General features: G+C 39.1%; 3 protein-coding genes across 3 annotated transcripts in view; 2 read left to right on the top strand and 1 right to left on the bottom strand.

Annotated features, from left to right (window-relative positions):
* The first annotated feature begins 1454 nt into the window (after nt 1-1454).
* LOC127434728 (uncharacterized) overlaps nt 1455-15965 on the top strand; it is a 49419-nt gene continuing 34908 nt past the window's right edge. The window contains exons 1-4 of the mRNA XM_051687670.1: nt 1455-1522; nt 14968-15058; nt 15222-15316; nt 15412-15537. The gene's annotated coding sequence lies outside the window, so the exon portion shown is untranslated. The remainder of the gene's footprint in view (nt 1523-14967; nt 15059-15221; nt 15317-15411; nt 15538-15965) is intronic.
* LOC127434217 (polyadenylate-binding protein 1-like) lies at nt 3993-10542 on the bottom strand. The gene is made up of 10 exons (XM_051686781.1): nt 10353-10542; nt 10023-10216; nt 9799-9914; nt 9548-9641; nt 9341-9436; nt 9003-9257; nt 8772-8862; nt 8467-8608; nt 7448-7568; nt 3993-4142 (listed from the first exon to the last, which is right to left on the bottom strand). Exons 1-10 carry the CDS (start codon nt 10540-10542, stop codon nt 3993-3995), a joined length of 1449 nt encoding a protein of 482 aa, XP_051542741.1.
* LOC127434216 (polyadenylate-binding protein 1A-like) lies at nt 12458-15415 on the top strand. The gene is made up of 11 exons (XM_051686780.1): nt 12458-12647; nt 12784-12977; nt 13086-13201; nt 13359-13452; nt 13563-13658; nt 13741-13995; nt 14136-14226; nt 14390-14484; nt 14581-14706; nt 14968-15058; nt 15222-15415. The coding sequence occupies exons 1-11, from the start codon at nt 12458-12460 to the stop codon at nt 15413-15415; spliced, it is 1542 nt and encodes a 513-aa protein (XP_051542740.1).

Raw genomic sequence — 15965 nt, 5'->3', positions numbered from 1 at the left:
CTGAATAACTCAGAAAGCTTGCACTCGCTCTGCTGAATCATTTGGTGCGAGCTCTCACTTGTCAACAAGTTTATGGATTATTTTATAATACGGCAAATAAAGATAAAACTGGTTGCAGTGGATCTACAATCAATCAATGGAAACCAAACCTGCAAATACATTCTATCGTTTGCCAGTGAAGAAGAAAGTCTTTATTATGTTCAATACGTGTGCAGATTGTGAATGACTTCTGCAGGTAAAGACAATTTCCAATCAAGAGAGTATCAAAACAATTGTTATCCTACACAAAAACACTTAAAAAAGTACCATGACATTACCATGTTTTTTTTTTTTGGATATGTACCATAACCTGGGAGCACCATGTTAATACAATGGTATATCAATGTGGTAATATAGCGAAGTACCATGGTATTTTTGTAATTACCTCGAAGCACCATGTAAATACAATAGTATATGAATATGGTAATCATATATCAAATTACCATGGCAGCAGGGTTGGGAGGGTTACTTTTGAAATGTATTCCAATACAGATTACAGAATACATGCTGTAAAATGTAATTTGTAATGTATTTCGTTAGATTACTCAAGGTCAGTAACGTATTCTAAATACTTTGGATTACTTCTTCAGCACTGGTAGATTTTTTCACTTGTTTTGACTATAAAAACTCTGCCAGTACAGTAAGACAAAATGCACATGTTAAAAATACATTCTCTGAAAAACCTAAATATCTTATGCAGTGTTGTTTCTAAAACAAGATTAATATAATTGATCTTGTTTTAAGGATTTTTAGATATTTTTACAGGAAAACAATACAAAAATTATCATCAAGAATACGATTACTAGAAAAAAAGAAATTATGATCCAACATGAATTTTCTTGATAAAAAAATATAATCATACCTGTTAACGCGCATGTAAAATGGATAGAAATAGCATTTTAGCTTAGCGTAAAGCTGACAATTTACACAAGGTTTATTTCTATTTCTTCTGCTCCAAACTTACTTCAAACTCACTTCTCTGTCTGCTCGTATGAATGTAACACATCATAAGAAAGTGTTTCAGCGCTGTTCAAATGCACTTTGGATCGCATCATTTATATGGATAAATGTTTTCCATCTAAAAGGACTAAATATTAAATGAAACAAATGACAATAAAATGCAAAGTAATCTCTTCAGTAATCAAAATACTTTTTGAATGTAACTGTATTTGAATTACCAATGATTTAAATTGTAACTGTAGTGGAATACAGTTATTTATATTTTGTATTTTAAATACGTAATCCCTACATGTATTCCGTTACTCCCCAAACCTGCATGGTAGTAACATGGTATTCTTTGAAGTACTTTGAAGCACCATGCAACTACAGAATGGTGCATAAATAGTTGTAATAGTTGTTATTGCCCATATGTGCTCACACACACACACACCACCAAGGAATTTAGCCTCTTATCAAAAGCTTCCAGTACATACAGAAATAATCAACTAGACACAGAATTACAGGATAAGATGAATTGTATACTGTAAGTATGCAGAGTTTTTATACAGAAATGTGAAATGAAATTACGTTTAAATGTGTATGGGTTTGTAGAGGTAGTAGTATAAATATAAAAAATAAAAATGTAAAAAATTGAGATTTTTCATATTGAACACATGTTTGTAGAGGTAGTATAAATATGAAAAATAAAATGTAAAAATAGTGATTTTACATGTTGAACATATAGGTCCGAATAGGTAGCATGCCAAAATATGAATTTACATGTTTGTTTGTTTGTTTTACGTGCACATACGTATTGCAACTACTGTATACTTGTATACTGTACAGTCGTCTTCAGCTGGCTCACAGGGGTTCTAAATACAATTATTATTTAATTAATTTCTATACACATTTTACAAATCAAACTACACAATGATCACTGTAAGACATTTTATATATTACAGTTTCATTTTTTTGTTAATGCATGATTTCCTGTAAAGCTGCTTTGAAACAATGTGTTTTGTGAAAAGTGCTATACCAATAAAAGTGACGACTTGTATTGCACTAAACTGTAATATACTGTACATGGCTTTGATAAACGTCATGCGAATATGTCTTTTAGGTTCTTTGTCTATGACAGTATGCTCTGTGCAAGTAGCTTAAATGTAGCAAGCTACTTTTGGTGTGTTGCTTGTAGTGTAACTTGCTACTTTTTCTGAAGTGTAGCTTTTAGCTTAGATTATCTAATTTTTCTGTTGAGTAGTTGGTAGTTTAGCTAGCTACATTTTGAGTAGCTTGCCCAACACTGTACTAAAGATGGTTAATTATACACTCTTTTGATAGTCATACACCTGTAGCACAAATGCTAGCATTGCTAATGCTCATTCCATTCAAAATCAGATGTGCAATATTCCAACTTGACATCTCTGACCATAAAGGCAAGATGCTCGGAAGATGACGTGTAAGGAAACAAAACTGCAACACTCCTGTTAGCTTAGCAGGTGTTTGACTTTCATCAAAAACGTCTCCTACAACCCAACTGATAAACAATGCTGCAAAGCTAGCATTTGTGCTACAGGTGTATGATAATCAAAAGAGAGTAATTAACCATGTTTTGGACCTGTCTCTGCAGGCGTTTGTTAAACAAGCTTTTATATCATGTAATGTCGGAACTGTAACAGACTCAGGAGAACCAGAAGGTAGATCCATTTGCAGCTTTACTTGTAAGGTCACAGAGAATATACAACAGGCAGAGGTCAGTATCCAAAATATACAGCAACATAGGCAAGTCCAATAATCGTGGTCACAAAACAGGCAGAGGGTCGAGGCAGGCAGAAAACAATGACAAAGAGTATTCCAGGAACAGATCAAGGTCAAAAGGCAGGCAGCAGAGAATTAAGACGATAATAACAGGCAGTAGTTCAAACACAAGCAGACTAGAATTGAAAAACACTCAGAATTGTTAGCCGGGGCAAAAACAAGACTTCGCACTGAGCCCTGTGTTTACAGTGCTTAAATAGTCCATGAAATGAGTTACAGGTGCATTGTAATCAGTCCCGCTGAGAATAATGGGAATCGAAGTTCGTAAGAACAGTTACTACTCGGGTGACAGTGCTCTCTGGTGGTTATCGAAGGGAGTGTTCGTAACAGAATGGATCATTGGAATGGAGTCATGCCCGTGGATGGTTTCTGTAGTGAGTTTTGGGAGTATTCTGCACACAGCAGGTACCGGCTGCCGTCGGTTTGGTTTTGATGGCAATACATCCTGAGAAAACGAGTGATTTCTTGATTCAGATGTTCGGTTTGCCCGTTGGATTGAGGATGGTACCCAGAGGTGAGGCTGATGTTGACATTTAGTTGACGGAAGAAGGTCGTCCAGACCCGAGCAGTGAATTGTGGACCCCTTCCTGCGGTGCATGTTTAGGGAAGTTTAACTGGTCTCCGCGAGCAAAGGAGATTGTCAATATGGATGGCAAGATCAATGAATTGGTCCAAGGTTCAACGTTCATCATGACATGCCAACTCTGATTGCAGTTCAATGTATAATCCTCTTCGAAACAGCACTTTGAAGGTGTCATCAACCCATACAGTCTGTGCAGCGAAAGTGCGGAATGACAGGGCATATTCGGCAGCTGTGTTTCTTCCTTGTTGGAGAGAGAGCAGCTGATTGCCAGCATTTTCCCCTCCCTCGGGATGTTCAAACACCTTGTGAAAGTGTTGTTTGAAGCTGGTGAATGAAGTGAATTTTGAACCCTCATTAGACCACACGCCAGTAGCCCAATCCAACACCCTCCCGGTGAGCAGCGAACATACAAAACAAATGCGACTCTCCTCCGTGGGATAAGGTGTAGGCTGTTGGCCCATGAACATCAAGCATTGCATCAGAAATCCCTTACATTTAGAAGGTGTGCTGTCAAATTTATCTGGGAAGGCGAGTCGTGGATTGGCGGTGATGGGATTTGGTGTTGTCGGATTCTCCGCTGGATCTGGTTGAGGTGTCGGCGGAGACGGGTTTGTCACGGATAGGTGAAGGTTTTCACCATCTCCTCTGTCAATGCGGTCAGCTGTTGTAATTGTTGCTGATGAACTCCCAGTACATCAGCCTGAGCGGAGAGTCCGTTGGAGAGCTGAAAAATTGCTGCTGGATCAGTAGGTGGTGAAGTCTTCTGTAACATAGACTCAGGAGAACCAGAAGGTAGATCCATTTGCAGCTTTACTTGTAAGGTCACAGAAAGGCAGAGGTCAGTATCCAAAATATACAGCAACGTAGGCAAATCCAATAATCGTGGTCACAAAACAGGCAGAGGGTCGAGGCAGGCAGAAAACAATGACAAAGAGTATTCCAGGAACAGATCAAGGTCAAAAGGCAGGCAGCAGAGAATCAAGATGATAATAACAGGCAGTAGTTTAAACACAGGCAGACTAGAATAGAAAAATGCTCAGAATTGTTAGCCGGGGCAAAAACAAGACTTCGCACTAAGCCCTGTGTTTGCAGAGCTTAAATAGTCCATGAAATGGGTTACAGGTGCTTTGTAATCAGTCCCGCTGAGGATAATGGGAATCATAGTTCGTAAGAACAGTTAATATTCGGGTGACGGCTCTCTCTGGTGGTTATCGAGGGGAGTGTTCATAATAGGAACTTTGACTTATTGATCGATAGTCACTTTTGCACATCTCCCTGGGTGCCGACATGTTTGTGTGACGTCACACACTTGCATCTCTGCAAAATTTGAATTTTTAAGATTTCCACATGAGATTCCAAGTTGGAAGTCCAACTTCAAGTGGTGTTTAATTGCACTTTTCCTAATAGGAAGTTTTCCTAACAGGAAATTCCACCTTTCCAAGTTGAATGGAACACAGCATTAGACATAAACCAATATACAGAAAATTGTTTCCTGCATATTTGGCTAGAAATATTTTAACATCAAAAGTACCCATATCACTTGCAAAGGATGTGTTTTATCACATGCACATTTGGTTATAAAAAGTTGCAATACATAAATTCCTCATTGGGGTTTACGTGATAACGGATTTAGAGACCTTACAATAATTGCATCTTGCCCTCCGGCTAAACAACATGAATATAATGCCAATATTATGAATATATGCCAGTTCATTATGAAACTGTGGCCGGACAAATTATTAGGTAATTAATGGGAAACACTGTTTATGATTTAATTACTTTCGTCTTTGTTTCTTTAATACAAAGATATACATTACTGAGCCTGCAGAGTTGCAAGTACAATGCGAGCATGTTAACCACAAGCTGCTCTGTGGAAATAAAGTTAACTAACTCACAGCACCTCCTGAGATGATCGGAGATCATTTGCAGCATTCTCATAGTCAACATTATTCTTGCAAACAGTTTTCAGATGAATGAGACCTGTTCCTGCTCATTCTGCATGCCTCTGAACAAACAGCGAATCAGACACGAGCATTGATTGCTTTTCTTTTGTCTCTGTTCTTAAAAATATAGTAAAGTGTGTTTCTTCAAGCGTGTGTCTTTGTGACTAACAGCATTTCTTGGCAGGTGTCACTAAGAGACGTCTTACAGGTCATCTGCCTGTTGCAGTTATTCCTCCTACACACTACACGACTTTCAAAGACGTCGGATTGTGGTACCGTTCATATTACACAACTTTCTGTCTTGTCATGGAAGTCGTGGGGTTTTCAAATTACAAGAGGAATCGGCGACGGGAGAACATTATAAAACATTTCACTATTGATGAATTCCCGACTACTCTGCCTGGACTCCAAAGTACGTTTCACATCAGAGTACATGCGAGAAGTGATACGAGATACGAAAACAAATGCATGATCATATGTTATGCATTTCAGAATATGATGTGTATGTTTTTAATCACCTTTACATAATGTGTAAAGGCATCATATATTTTATTGGTTACAATATGAAAAAGTACCTATTTGCTTACCTGACTGCCCAAGAGAATTGGCAATTTCTCTCCAACACTTCTCTTTCTCCACCCGGTTGTGGTACAGTTCAGAGGAAACATCAAATAGGCACTGGTGTTCCTGCCAATGTTCCACTAATTTTTCCTCTATTTCTTCAGTCCAATGAGACTTTCTTGATACCGCAGCCATGCTAGTTGATGTTCTGTTGCAGGTACAGCAGGACTCCTCCCACTGAAACTTCCCGTGCCCCGTTTCTTGCTCTCTCATTGGCTGTAGGTCAACGCTGCAGTTGTATTCAGTCAAAACACATTTCACATTGCGCGATTTGGAATCGCAGACAGGTCCAGATATTTAACATGCTAGATATCTTGCTGACATCGGCAACAGCCTTTGTCTTTGATTATTCATACATTGCGTTCGTCGCTCACGGGAGCGAGCTCTGATTTGCCTATGATTTCGGGCTTTTGTCAGTGATCTCCACAAAACTGTTGGCGAGTGAAAATCGGGCCTAAAATCGTGTAATGTAAACTTGGCATTAGATGAGAAAAATGACATGAAATTATAATGAGGAGCTTGCGTACTGGATTCAGCCTCGTCGCATTTTGTGGGCGCAAGTTTCACACCCTGGGTTACTGTTTAATATATTTGTTGACTTCCCAGATCCATGGTTTTGCCATTTCCTGATATTGTCGATCATCGTCTGTTAATCGAGTGTCGGAATTGGCATCAGGATCTTTGTAAAATATCGTCGATTCCTGATTACATCATCCTAGCCCTAAATTATACACAATAACACAAAATATTAGATGATGCTCACCATGTATAAAGAGTTGTCTGGATCAAAGAACAATCATGTTTTCATGCTGCTCCAACATAGCTGAGAAATCCATGAAGTCCAGGCATCCTTTCACACTGTGATACAGAAACACACAAGTTCGGAGAAATGAAATGCTAGAAACCTTGCTGCTTGCAGGATGACATGGAAGAAACCAAACTCATACCAAAGATAAATAGACAAAAAAAGACATCCTATTGACAATTTTGATATCCTTAAAATTGTACTTTGCTCACTTTTGAAATCCTAAAGAAAAAAGGGCACTACATTACTCCTCCGTTTTCAGCACCACATCCATATGGTCATAATTCTTTCTTGAAAAGAAATGGCTTACTTATAACTGAGTCTGGATATCAAGCAAGGATTGGAGAAAGTACACTATTATAACATCAAGAAACTTGCCAACATTAGCTTTAAGTTGTTAAATGTTTGCATTTCGAGTGCTTCAATCTCAAAGACTTATTCAGGATGAAGTCAAAAACAAACCATACATAAATAAAAAAACAACAACAAATGCTTATTTTATTAAATTGTTTAAAAGTTTAAGAGACTACTGGCTTCCTCTTCTTATTATTTGGACATCAGGACTTCATTGTGGACTTCATTCTCCTAATAACACATGAATATTGCGTGTTACACACTAAACAAATAACATGCATTCAGAGTAGGTCTTAGAAGGTCTACATGCTGTGTAGTTCACACAGAAAATACAAAGACACTGACCTTAAGGCGTAGAGACTTAGAACGGTCCAGGATGTGGAGCAGCTCAGACCTGATGTGAATGTGCTCTCCAAAGACTTTATGAGCCAGCCTCCCAGCAATGAAGAAGTACTTTCGACTGTTGCTGTAAAGAGAGACATAGAGACAACAGGTGATGTGATGATGAAAATCATGTGATCTTATATGGGTGAAAGATGGTTTTCTCTGAACCTATTCAGGAACTGCTCTCATTGGGCCTGATTTCTTGAAGTCTTCTGCATCATCAGGCGTGATGTGAAGAGTCCGAGATGCTAGCAGGAAGAAAAAGCAGGGAAAGACAAGTCAAGGACATTGAAAACAGTATTTGAGTGTTTGTAAGTGTAAAACATGATGCACTGAAGGAGTCTACACTTACCCAAATGTAATGCATCTCATTTTTCGAGAAACTGTGTGGACACGGGTCTTGTCGGTCGTGAGCTCTGTGAATGAATAGTAGACTTCTGGATGTCATCAGTCGAATCTGCTGCTGCACAAGAGAAAAAAAGAGAGCTTTTATCAAATCTGTAAAAGTGATAAAACTAGAGAAGAATGAATTACATAAAGTCCACTCAATAACTATTAGAAGAACTGCATTTTTACATAATCTGATGAAAATGTAAGCAGTGCTTGCCCATGCAAAAGTCACTGCCATGACAATAAGTGTTGCTAATGTGTTTTGAGTGGTTGCTAGGGTGCTGATAAATATGTTGTTGGCTGGTTACATACTGGCTCAAGTCAATGCAATTTTAATGTCTCCCCATAAAAAGGTATTTTTTAAGTTTGACATGTAAGAAGTGGAGCTGCTCACCGTTGTTGAGAACATCTTCAGTAGCTCGATCAGGGCTCGGTGTAGGCAGGGCGAGCCGATGTCAGCGGTGAGGCTGGTTCAGATCCTGTGATTCAGGGAAGCCTCTGTGGTTTGACGATTGTCAAACAAGAGCTTTTCATTCACCTGGATACACAAACAGACATGACTGTTGCACTCTAGCTCAAGTTCTGCTAACCTGATTTCAGTAGCCATATATAAGAATGAGGTTCCCTGAGCACTGACATTGCAGTTAAAAGGAACTGATATCAGCAGGTGTGGCAGCTCAGAGTTCAAAACGTCCAATAGGGCTGCAGAGATCAGTGGGCGGAGACTCTCACCTGTGACATTAGAGTCAGAGATGTGCATTCATCAATCAGTAGTCAATAGAGATAAGACAACTGAATATCAATTATAATCTGTTAGTCTGGCTGCTGTTGAAGCATCATTTACAGGAAGAGATTTAAAGAAAGAAAAGAAAGTCCAGAAAGAGGGGCTACTCACCCTGAGGGAGAACACCCACTGCAGCCCGTCGAGAGTTTGGTTGGAGCCGCACCAGCTGGTTAACAGGACAGACACTCACGGAGTCGGGAACCTTTGAAATATGCAAAATGAAGTTGCGGTATTTCATGTCAACTGCTCATATTCTATTCAGTTAACCCTATCCTGTTTTTATTTTTATTATAATTCTGTGTGTTTAATTCCTACTGTAAATGTTTTTGTAGCACATCTCACCTGAGGAACAGTGGCCACAAACTGTCCAGAGGGCACATCAGGCGGGATGGGGCGCAGAGCAGGAGGTGGTGACTCATTCTCATGCTCATTGTTGCCAGGTCGGGACTTCTCCTGGTTGTGCAGGGACAGGACAACACTTAAAAGTCTGCCGCCAACAACACGGCCGTTCATTGTTGCCACAGCCTTAGTGGCAGATTCAGCTGAGATGAAGGCCACGAATCCAAAACCTTTGCTCCACCCGTTCTCCATCATCATCTGAACCCAGAACAGTCAATGTGTTTTACGTAGGCTTTTGTTACTTACTTTATCTCTTTTTTTTTAACTAATGGCCACCCTACCTTTGCACTGATGACAGTTCCAAAGGGGGAGAATGCTGTGCGGAGCTGCTCGTTGTGCATGTTGTACGGCAGATTGGACACATAGAGACACACACCCTGTTGAGAAAACAAAGAGCGAAGAGTCAAGATCACAAGTCAGCCTACACCTCAAGACATCACTATTCACTAAAGATATAATAACTAATAAAGGGGGTCTGTGATGGATACCGGGTACTGCCTCTGGTGGTCCTGATTCCTTGTCTCAAAACTGGCCATCCGCTCAGCCTGACGCTCCTCGTATAATTTGTAGTGGCAAATAGACCTAAAAAACACAAAACGGGCTCATCTAAGTATGATTCTCCAGCATACATGTAAATAAGTTTTAGTATGTGAAGTGTAAGGCATTTTATGTCAAGTTTTGGAAGACAATAGACATTCAGCATCTTCAACAATGTAAGTGAATTAATAATCACACTTACACTATTTGGTCATTTAACATCATGCCATTTAGTTTCCTAATGGCCATCTCTGCAGCCTCATAGGTGGCAAAGTGGACGTAGCCATACACCTTGGAGCCGTTCTTATCACAGACCACCTTGATGAAAAAACAAAATCAAAATTGCACAAAACATTCAAATATGCATAAAAGACAGCTGACAAAGATTGGCACAGGATCTAACTGTGGCCAAACTGCAGCCATTACCTTGCACGAGAGGATGTCACCAAAGGTGGAGAAGGTGTCGTAGAGAGCCAGGCTATTGATGCTCTTCGCCAGACCCTTAATAAAGATGTTTCCGATCCCGGTCTTCCTAAGTGTGGCATCTCGCTGGGAAAACATGATCCTCATGGGCCTGTCAATAAGCACCTGGAAGAGGAGGGTGTCTAGGGCATTCTCAGCTAAAAGTGGGGGTTCATGTTAGTTTTTGATGGCCCATTCATACGTTACATTTGTTGCATTTCAAATTGTAACCAACCTGTTTCCATAAAGCCAGTTACACAGAATGGATCTGATTACAAGTTTAAGTTCACCTACCATCAGCGAGATTAACAAAATTAACATAGCCATACCCCAGGGAGAGCAATGTCTCCCTGTCCCTGCACACCCGCACAGAGAAGATCGGACCAAAGGGGATGAAGGTGTTGAGCAGCATCTCTTCGGTCACGTCCGGGTGGAGATCGCCGACGAACAAGGAGGAGCGCTCGTCGATATTGATGGACGACATCGTCTTCTTGTCAGTTGAAGTAAACTAATAAATAAATAAATAAACATTTTAACCTAAAAAATGTGCTTCATGTGGTAACCTCTAACTGTTTTGATTCAAAAGTATATACAGTATTTTAACGCCACTGAATCAACCTTAGTACATTAGGTTACAACAACAAAACAATTTTCAAGGGTTTGATAAGTAAAAATTGATATAAATGTAAGTACTGTAAATAAAGTAACAATTGCACGTTACCAATTTTGACAGTGTATATTATCTCTGAAGTATCTCTGAAGATCGTAATCCAGGACAAAATGTGTCAGATCAGATATGGAGATCACTCTATAATTTTCAAATGTAAATATTCGAAAGACTGACGCTTCCGTCGTCAAGGCAACAGATGACAGTTTGAAATAACGTGTACACGCCATTTATGAAAAACAACTTTTAATACTAATAAACTATCTAAAGTGTGTTTTTCTTTATTTTTACACTGTATTCAGGTTTAAATTAGTAATACCTGCTGACAGGATGGTTGTGACCAGGTCGTGACTTCTTGCATAGTGACGGCTTGGCCTATATTAATTAGGTTAAGCTAGTGTTGCCAGCATCGTTGAACGTTGCTAAGTAACCTTTCTGTAGCGTTTGGAAACGCAACTGCGTATTGGGCAAACGTCACGTTACTTAATTAATATTCATATTGTCTACATTCAAATTTTGTATTTCAAATAAAATAATAATAGTAGTAATAATAATAATAATAATAATAATAATAATAATAATAATAAATAAAAAAATAAAATAAAACATGTAAATCTTTCCTAAATTAACGGTGCTGGAAAATGTTGTCAAGTTGTCAGTTAGAAAAGATTTTCAATTAGTCAATTTCTACATCAATTCTGGATGTTGCACATATTTGTTTCTGAGAAAAAAATTATTTAAGAATATCGTTGGCCATGTAAAACTTTATTTGTTGTAGTGAATATGAATATAACATATTTTATATCTAAAATATAAAATATATTTTCATAAAAAATTATATCATATAAAATATTGTATAATGTTTTTCTGTAACAAGCTTGTCACGTAAATTAATCAAGAATAGAAAAAGTCATCTGTTGTATGCTTTTGACGAAGTATCAATGTTTTTAGAATTATTTTAATTATTTTATTATTTTCATTTTCATTATTGTTATTATTATTATTATGATTTTTTTAAGATGCTTATTGTTGTTGCTTGTTATTGTATTGTACATTTGGTTAAGTTTCTTAAAGCAAATAATAAAAATTATAATAAAATTACAGTAGTCATGCTTTGGCATTGTGTGTCTTTACCATCTAGGAAGGTTACCTAGCAACGCAAGCGTGATCTAATTAATATTCATGAGCTCAGCAGTCACTATGCCCTCACAACCATCCTGTCAGCAGCTATTACTCATTTAAACTTGAATACAGTGTAAAAAAAAAAAAAAAAAAAAACTTTTAGTTTATTAGTATTAAATGTTTTTTTTTTTTCATAAATGGCGTGTACACATTATTTCAAACTGGCATCTGTTGCCTTGACGACGGAAGCGTCAGTCTTTCGAATATTTACATTTGAAAATTATAGAGTGATCTCCATATCTGATCTGACACATTTTGTCCTGGATTACGATCTTCAGAGATACTTCAGAGATAATATACACTGTCAAAATTGGTAACGTGCAATTGTTACTTTATTTACAGTACTTACATTTATATCAATTTCTACTTATCAATCACTTGAAAATTGTTTTGTTGATGTAGCCTAATGTACTAAGGTTGATTCAGTGGCGTTAAAATACTGTATATACTTTTGAATCAAAACAGTTAGAGGTTACCACATGAAGCACATTTTTTAGGTTAAAATGTTTATTTATTTATTTATTAGTTTACTTCAACTGACAAGAAGACGATGTCGTCCATCAATATCGACGAGCGCTCCTCCTTGTTCGTCGGTGATCTCCACCCGGACGTGACCGAAGAGATGCTGCTCAACACCTTCATCCCCTTTGGTCCGATCTTCTCTGTGCGGGTGTGCAGGGACAGGGAGACATTGCTCTCCCTGGGGTATGGCTATGTTAATTTTGTTAATCTCGCTGATGGTAGGTGATCTTAAACTTGTAATCAGATCCATTCTGTGTAACTGGCTTTATGGAAACAGGTTGGTTACAATTTGAAATGCAACAAATGTAACGTATGAATGGGCCATCAAAAACTAACATGAACCCCCACTTTTAGCTGAGAATGCCCTAGACACCCTCCTCTTCCAGGTGCTTATTGACAGGCCCATGAGGATCATGTTTTCCCAGCGAGATGCCACACTTAGGAAGACCGGGATCGGGAACATCTTTATTAAGGGTCTGGCGAAGAGCATCAATAGCCTGGCTCTCTACAACACCTTCTCCACCTTTGGTGACATCCTCTCGTGCAAGGTAATGGCTGCAGTTTGGCCACAGTTAGATCCTGTGCCAATCTTTGTCAGATGACTTTTGTGCATATTTGAATGTCTTGTGCAATTTTGATTTTGTTTTTTCATCAAGGTGGTCTGTGATAAGAACGGCTCCAAGGTGTATGGCTACGTCCACTTTGCCACCTATGAGGCTGCAGAGATGGCCATTAGGAAACTAAATGGCATGATGTTAAATGACCAAATAGTGTAAGTGTCATTATTACTTCACTTACATTGTTGAAGATGCTGAATGTCTATTGTCTTCCAAAACTTGACATAAAATGCCTTACACTTCACATACTAAAACTTATTTACATGTATGCTGGAGAATCATACTTAGATGAGCCCGTTTTGTGTTTTTTAGGTCTATTTACCACTACAAATTATACGAGGAGCGTCAGGCTGAGCGGATGGCCAGTTTTGAGACAAGGAATCAGGACCACCAGAGGCAGTACCCGGTATCCATCACAGACCCCCTTTATTAGTTATTATATCTTTAGTGAATAGTGATGTCTTGCGGTGTAGGCTGACTTGTGAACATGACTTGTGCTCTTTGTTTTCTCAACAGGGTGTGAGTCTCTATGTGTCCAATCTGCCGTACAACATGCACGACGAGCAGCTCCGCACAGCATTCTCCCCCTTTGGAACAGTCATCAGTGCAAAGGTAGGGTGGCCATTAGTTAAAAAAAAGAGATAAAGTAAGTAACAAAAGCCTACGTAAAACACATTGACTGTTCTGGGTTCAGGTGATGATGGAGAACGGGCGGAGCAAAGGTTTTGGATTCGTGGCCTTCATCTCAGCTGAATCTGCCACTAAGGCTGTGGCAACAATGAACGGCCGTGTTGTTGGCGGCAGGTTTTTACGTGTTGTCCTGTCCCTGCACAACCAGGAGAAATCCCGACCTGGCAACAATGAGCATGAGAATGAGTCACCACCTCCTGCTCTGCGCCCCATCCCGCCTGATGTGCCCTCTGGACAGTTTGTGGCCACTGTTCCTCAGGTGAGATGTGCTACAATAACATTTACAGTAGGAATTAAACACACAGGATTATCATAAAAACAAAAACAGGATACAGTTAACTGAATAGAATATGAGCAGTTGACATGAAATACCGCAACTTCATTTTGCATATTTCAAAGGTTCCCGACTCCGTGAGTGTCTGTCCTGTTAACCAGCTGGCGCGGCTCCAACCAAACTCTCGACGGGCTGCAGTGGGTGTTCTCCCTCAGGGTGAGTAACCCCTCTTTCTGGACTTTCATTTCTTTCTTTAAATCTCTTCCTGTAAATGATGCTTCAACAGCAGCCAGACTAACAGATTATAATAAATATTCAGTTGTCTTATCTCTATTGACTACTGATTGATCAATGCACATCTCTGACTCTAATGCCACAGGTGAGAGTCTCCGCCCACTGATCTCTGCAGCCCTGTTGGATGTTTTGAACTCCGAGCTGTCGCGTCTGCTGATATCAGTTACTCTAGACTTCAAGGTCAGTGATCAGGCAACCTCATTTTTCATATATAACTACTGGATTCAGGCTAGCAGAAATTGAACTAGAGTACAACAGTCCTGTTTGTGTGTCCAGGTGAATGAAGTCGTGTCTTTGTTTGACACTTCTCAAACTATCGAGGCAACCCTAATGTCACAGGCACTGAACCAACAGCACCCCAGACGTCAGCTCGCCCTGCCTGCACCGAGTCCTGATCCGCAGGTGAGATAGGCTACAATATCATTTAAAATGACAAATAAATGCAAATAATTTAGTATTATTTAAACATTTGGAAAAGGAGAAATATAGCACCTGTATCTTCTCTGGGTACCTTGTGTCACTATTATAAATGCCCCAGCAACAACGTTTTACTGTATTTGTTAAAAGTTTCTGTACGATTCCAATTCAAACTATACAAACACACAGGACTTCTAATGACTTACATTAGAAAAGAGCAAAAGATTCATTATGTGTATTTCAAAGGTTCCTGATTCCGTGAGTGTCTGTCCTGTTAACCAGCTGACACAAATCCAACAAAGCTCTCGACGGGCTGCAGTGGGTGTTCGACCTCGGGGTGAGTAACCCCTCTTTCTGGACTTTTCTTTCTTTCTTTAACTCTCTTCCTGTAAGTGATTCTTCAACAGCAGCCATACTAACAGATTATAATTAATATTCAGTTGTCTTATCTCTATTGACTATTGATTGAGGAATGCACATCTCTGACTGTAATGTCACAGGAGAGAGTCTCCGCCCACTGATCTCTGCAGCCCTATTGGACGTTTTGAACTCCGAGCTGTCGCGTCTGCTGATATCAGTTACTCTAGACTTCAAGGTCAGTGATCAGGCAGCCTCATTGTCTTATAAAGCATCTGGATTGAGGCTAGCAGAAACTGAACTAGAATACAACAGTCCTGTTTGTGTGTCCAGGTGAATGAAGTCGTGTCTTTGTTTGACACTTGTCAAACTATCGAGGCAACGCTGACGTCACAGGCACAGAACCAACGACACCCCAGACGTCAGCTCGCCCTGCCTGCACCGAATCCTAATCCGCAGGTGAAATATGCCACAATAACATTTAAAGTGCCCCCCCCCCCCCCCCCATTTTTATCTGCAGAAATTGGTCAATTTTGCACTAACATGATTAAAATTGTGTATTGCGAATCAGAATCAAGATAAGCAATTATTAATGTCAAGTTAAAAAAGACAGAGACCTCAGTTGATAGTGATTAAAACAGATAAAAAAGTTTAACTTACGAAGAACTGTTCTTAACATTTCTACAGCAAACTTACTGTGGTAAGTATGAGTTCAGTATTCAGAGTACTGAACTCTTTTAGTAACAGTCATATCTGTTATGACGTGAATCAACATGTCTTGTTAATTAATTTATTTTAAGTTGTTATTTTTAATTTACATTGGAGCAAATGTAGGTGTGCTTTTTGCTTTTATATGTGCTCCTTTGGTAATGAGGGCTGACACAAAT

The sequence above is a fragment of the Myxocyprinus asiaticus genome, chromosome 44 (assembly GCF_019703515.2).
Source record: "Myxocyprinus asiaticus isolate MX2 ecotype Aquarium Trade chromosome 44, UBuf_Myxa_2, whole genome shotgun sequence".
Taxonomy (NCBI): domain Eukaryota; kingdom Metazoa; phylum Chordata; class Actinopteri; order Cypriniformes; family Catostomidae; genus Myxocyprinus; species Myxocyprinus asiaticus.
The sequence above is the reverse complement of the archived record's forward strand: the minus strand, read 5'-3'. Positions and strand labels throughout refer to the sequence as shown.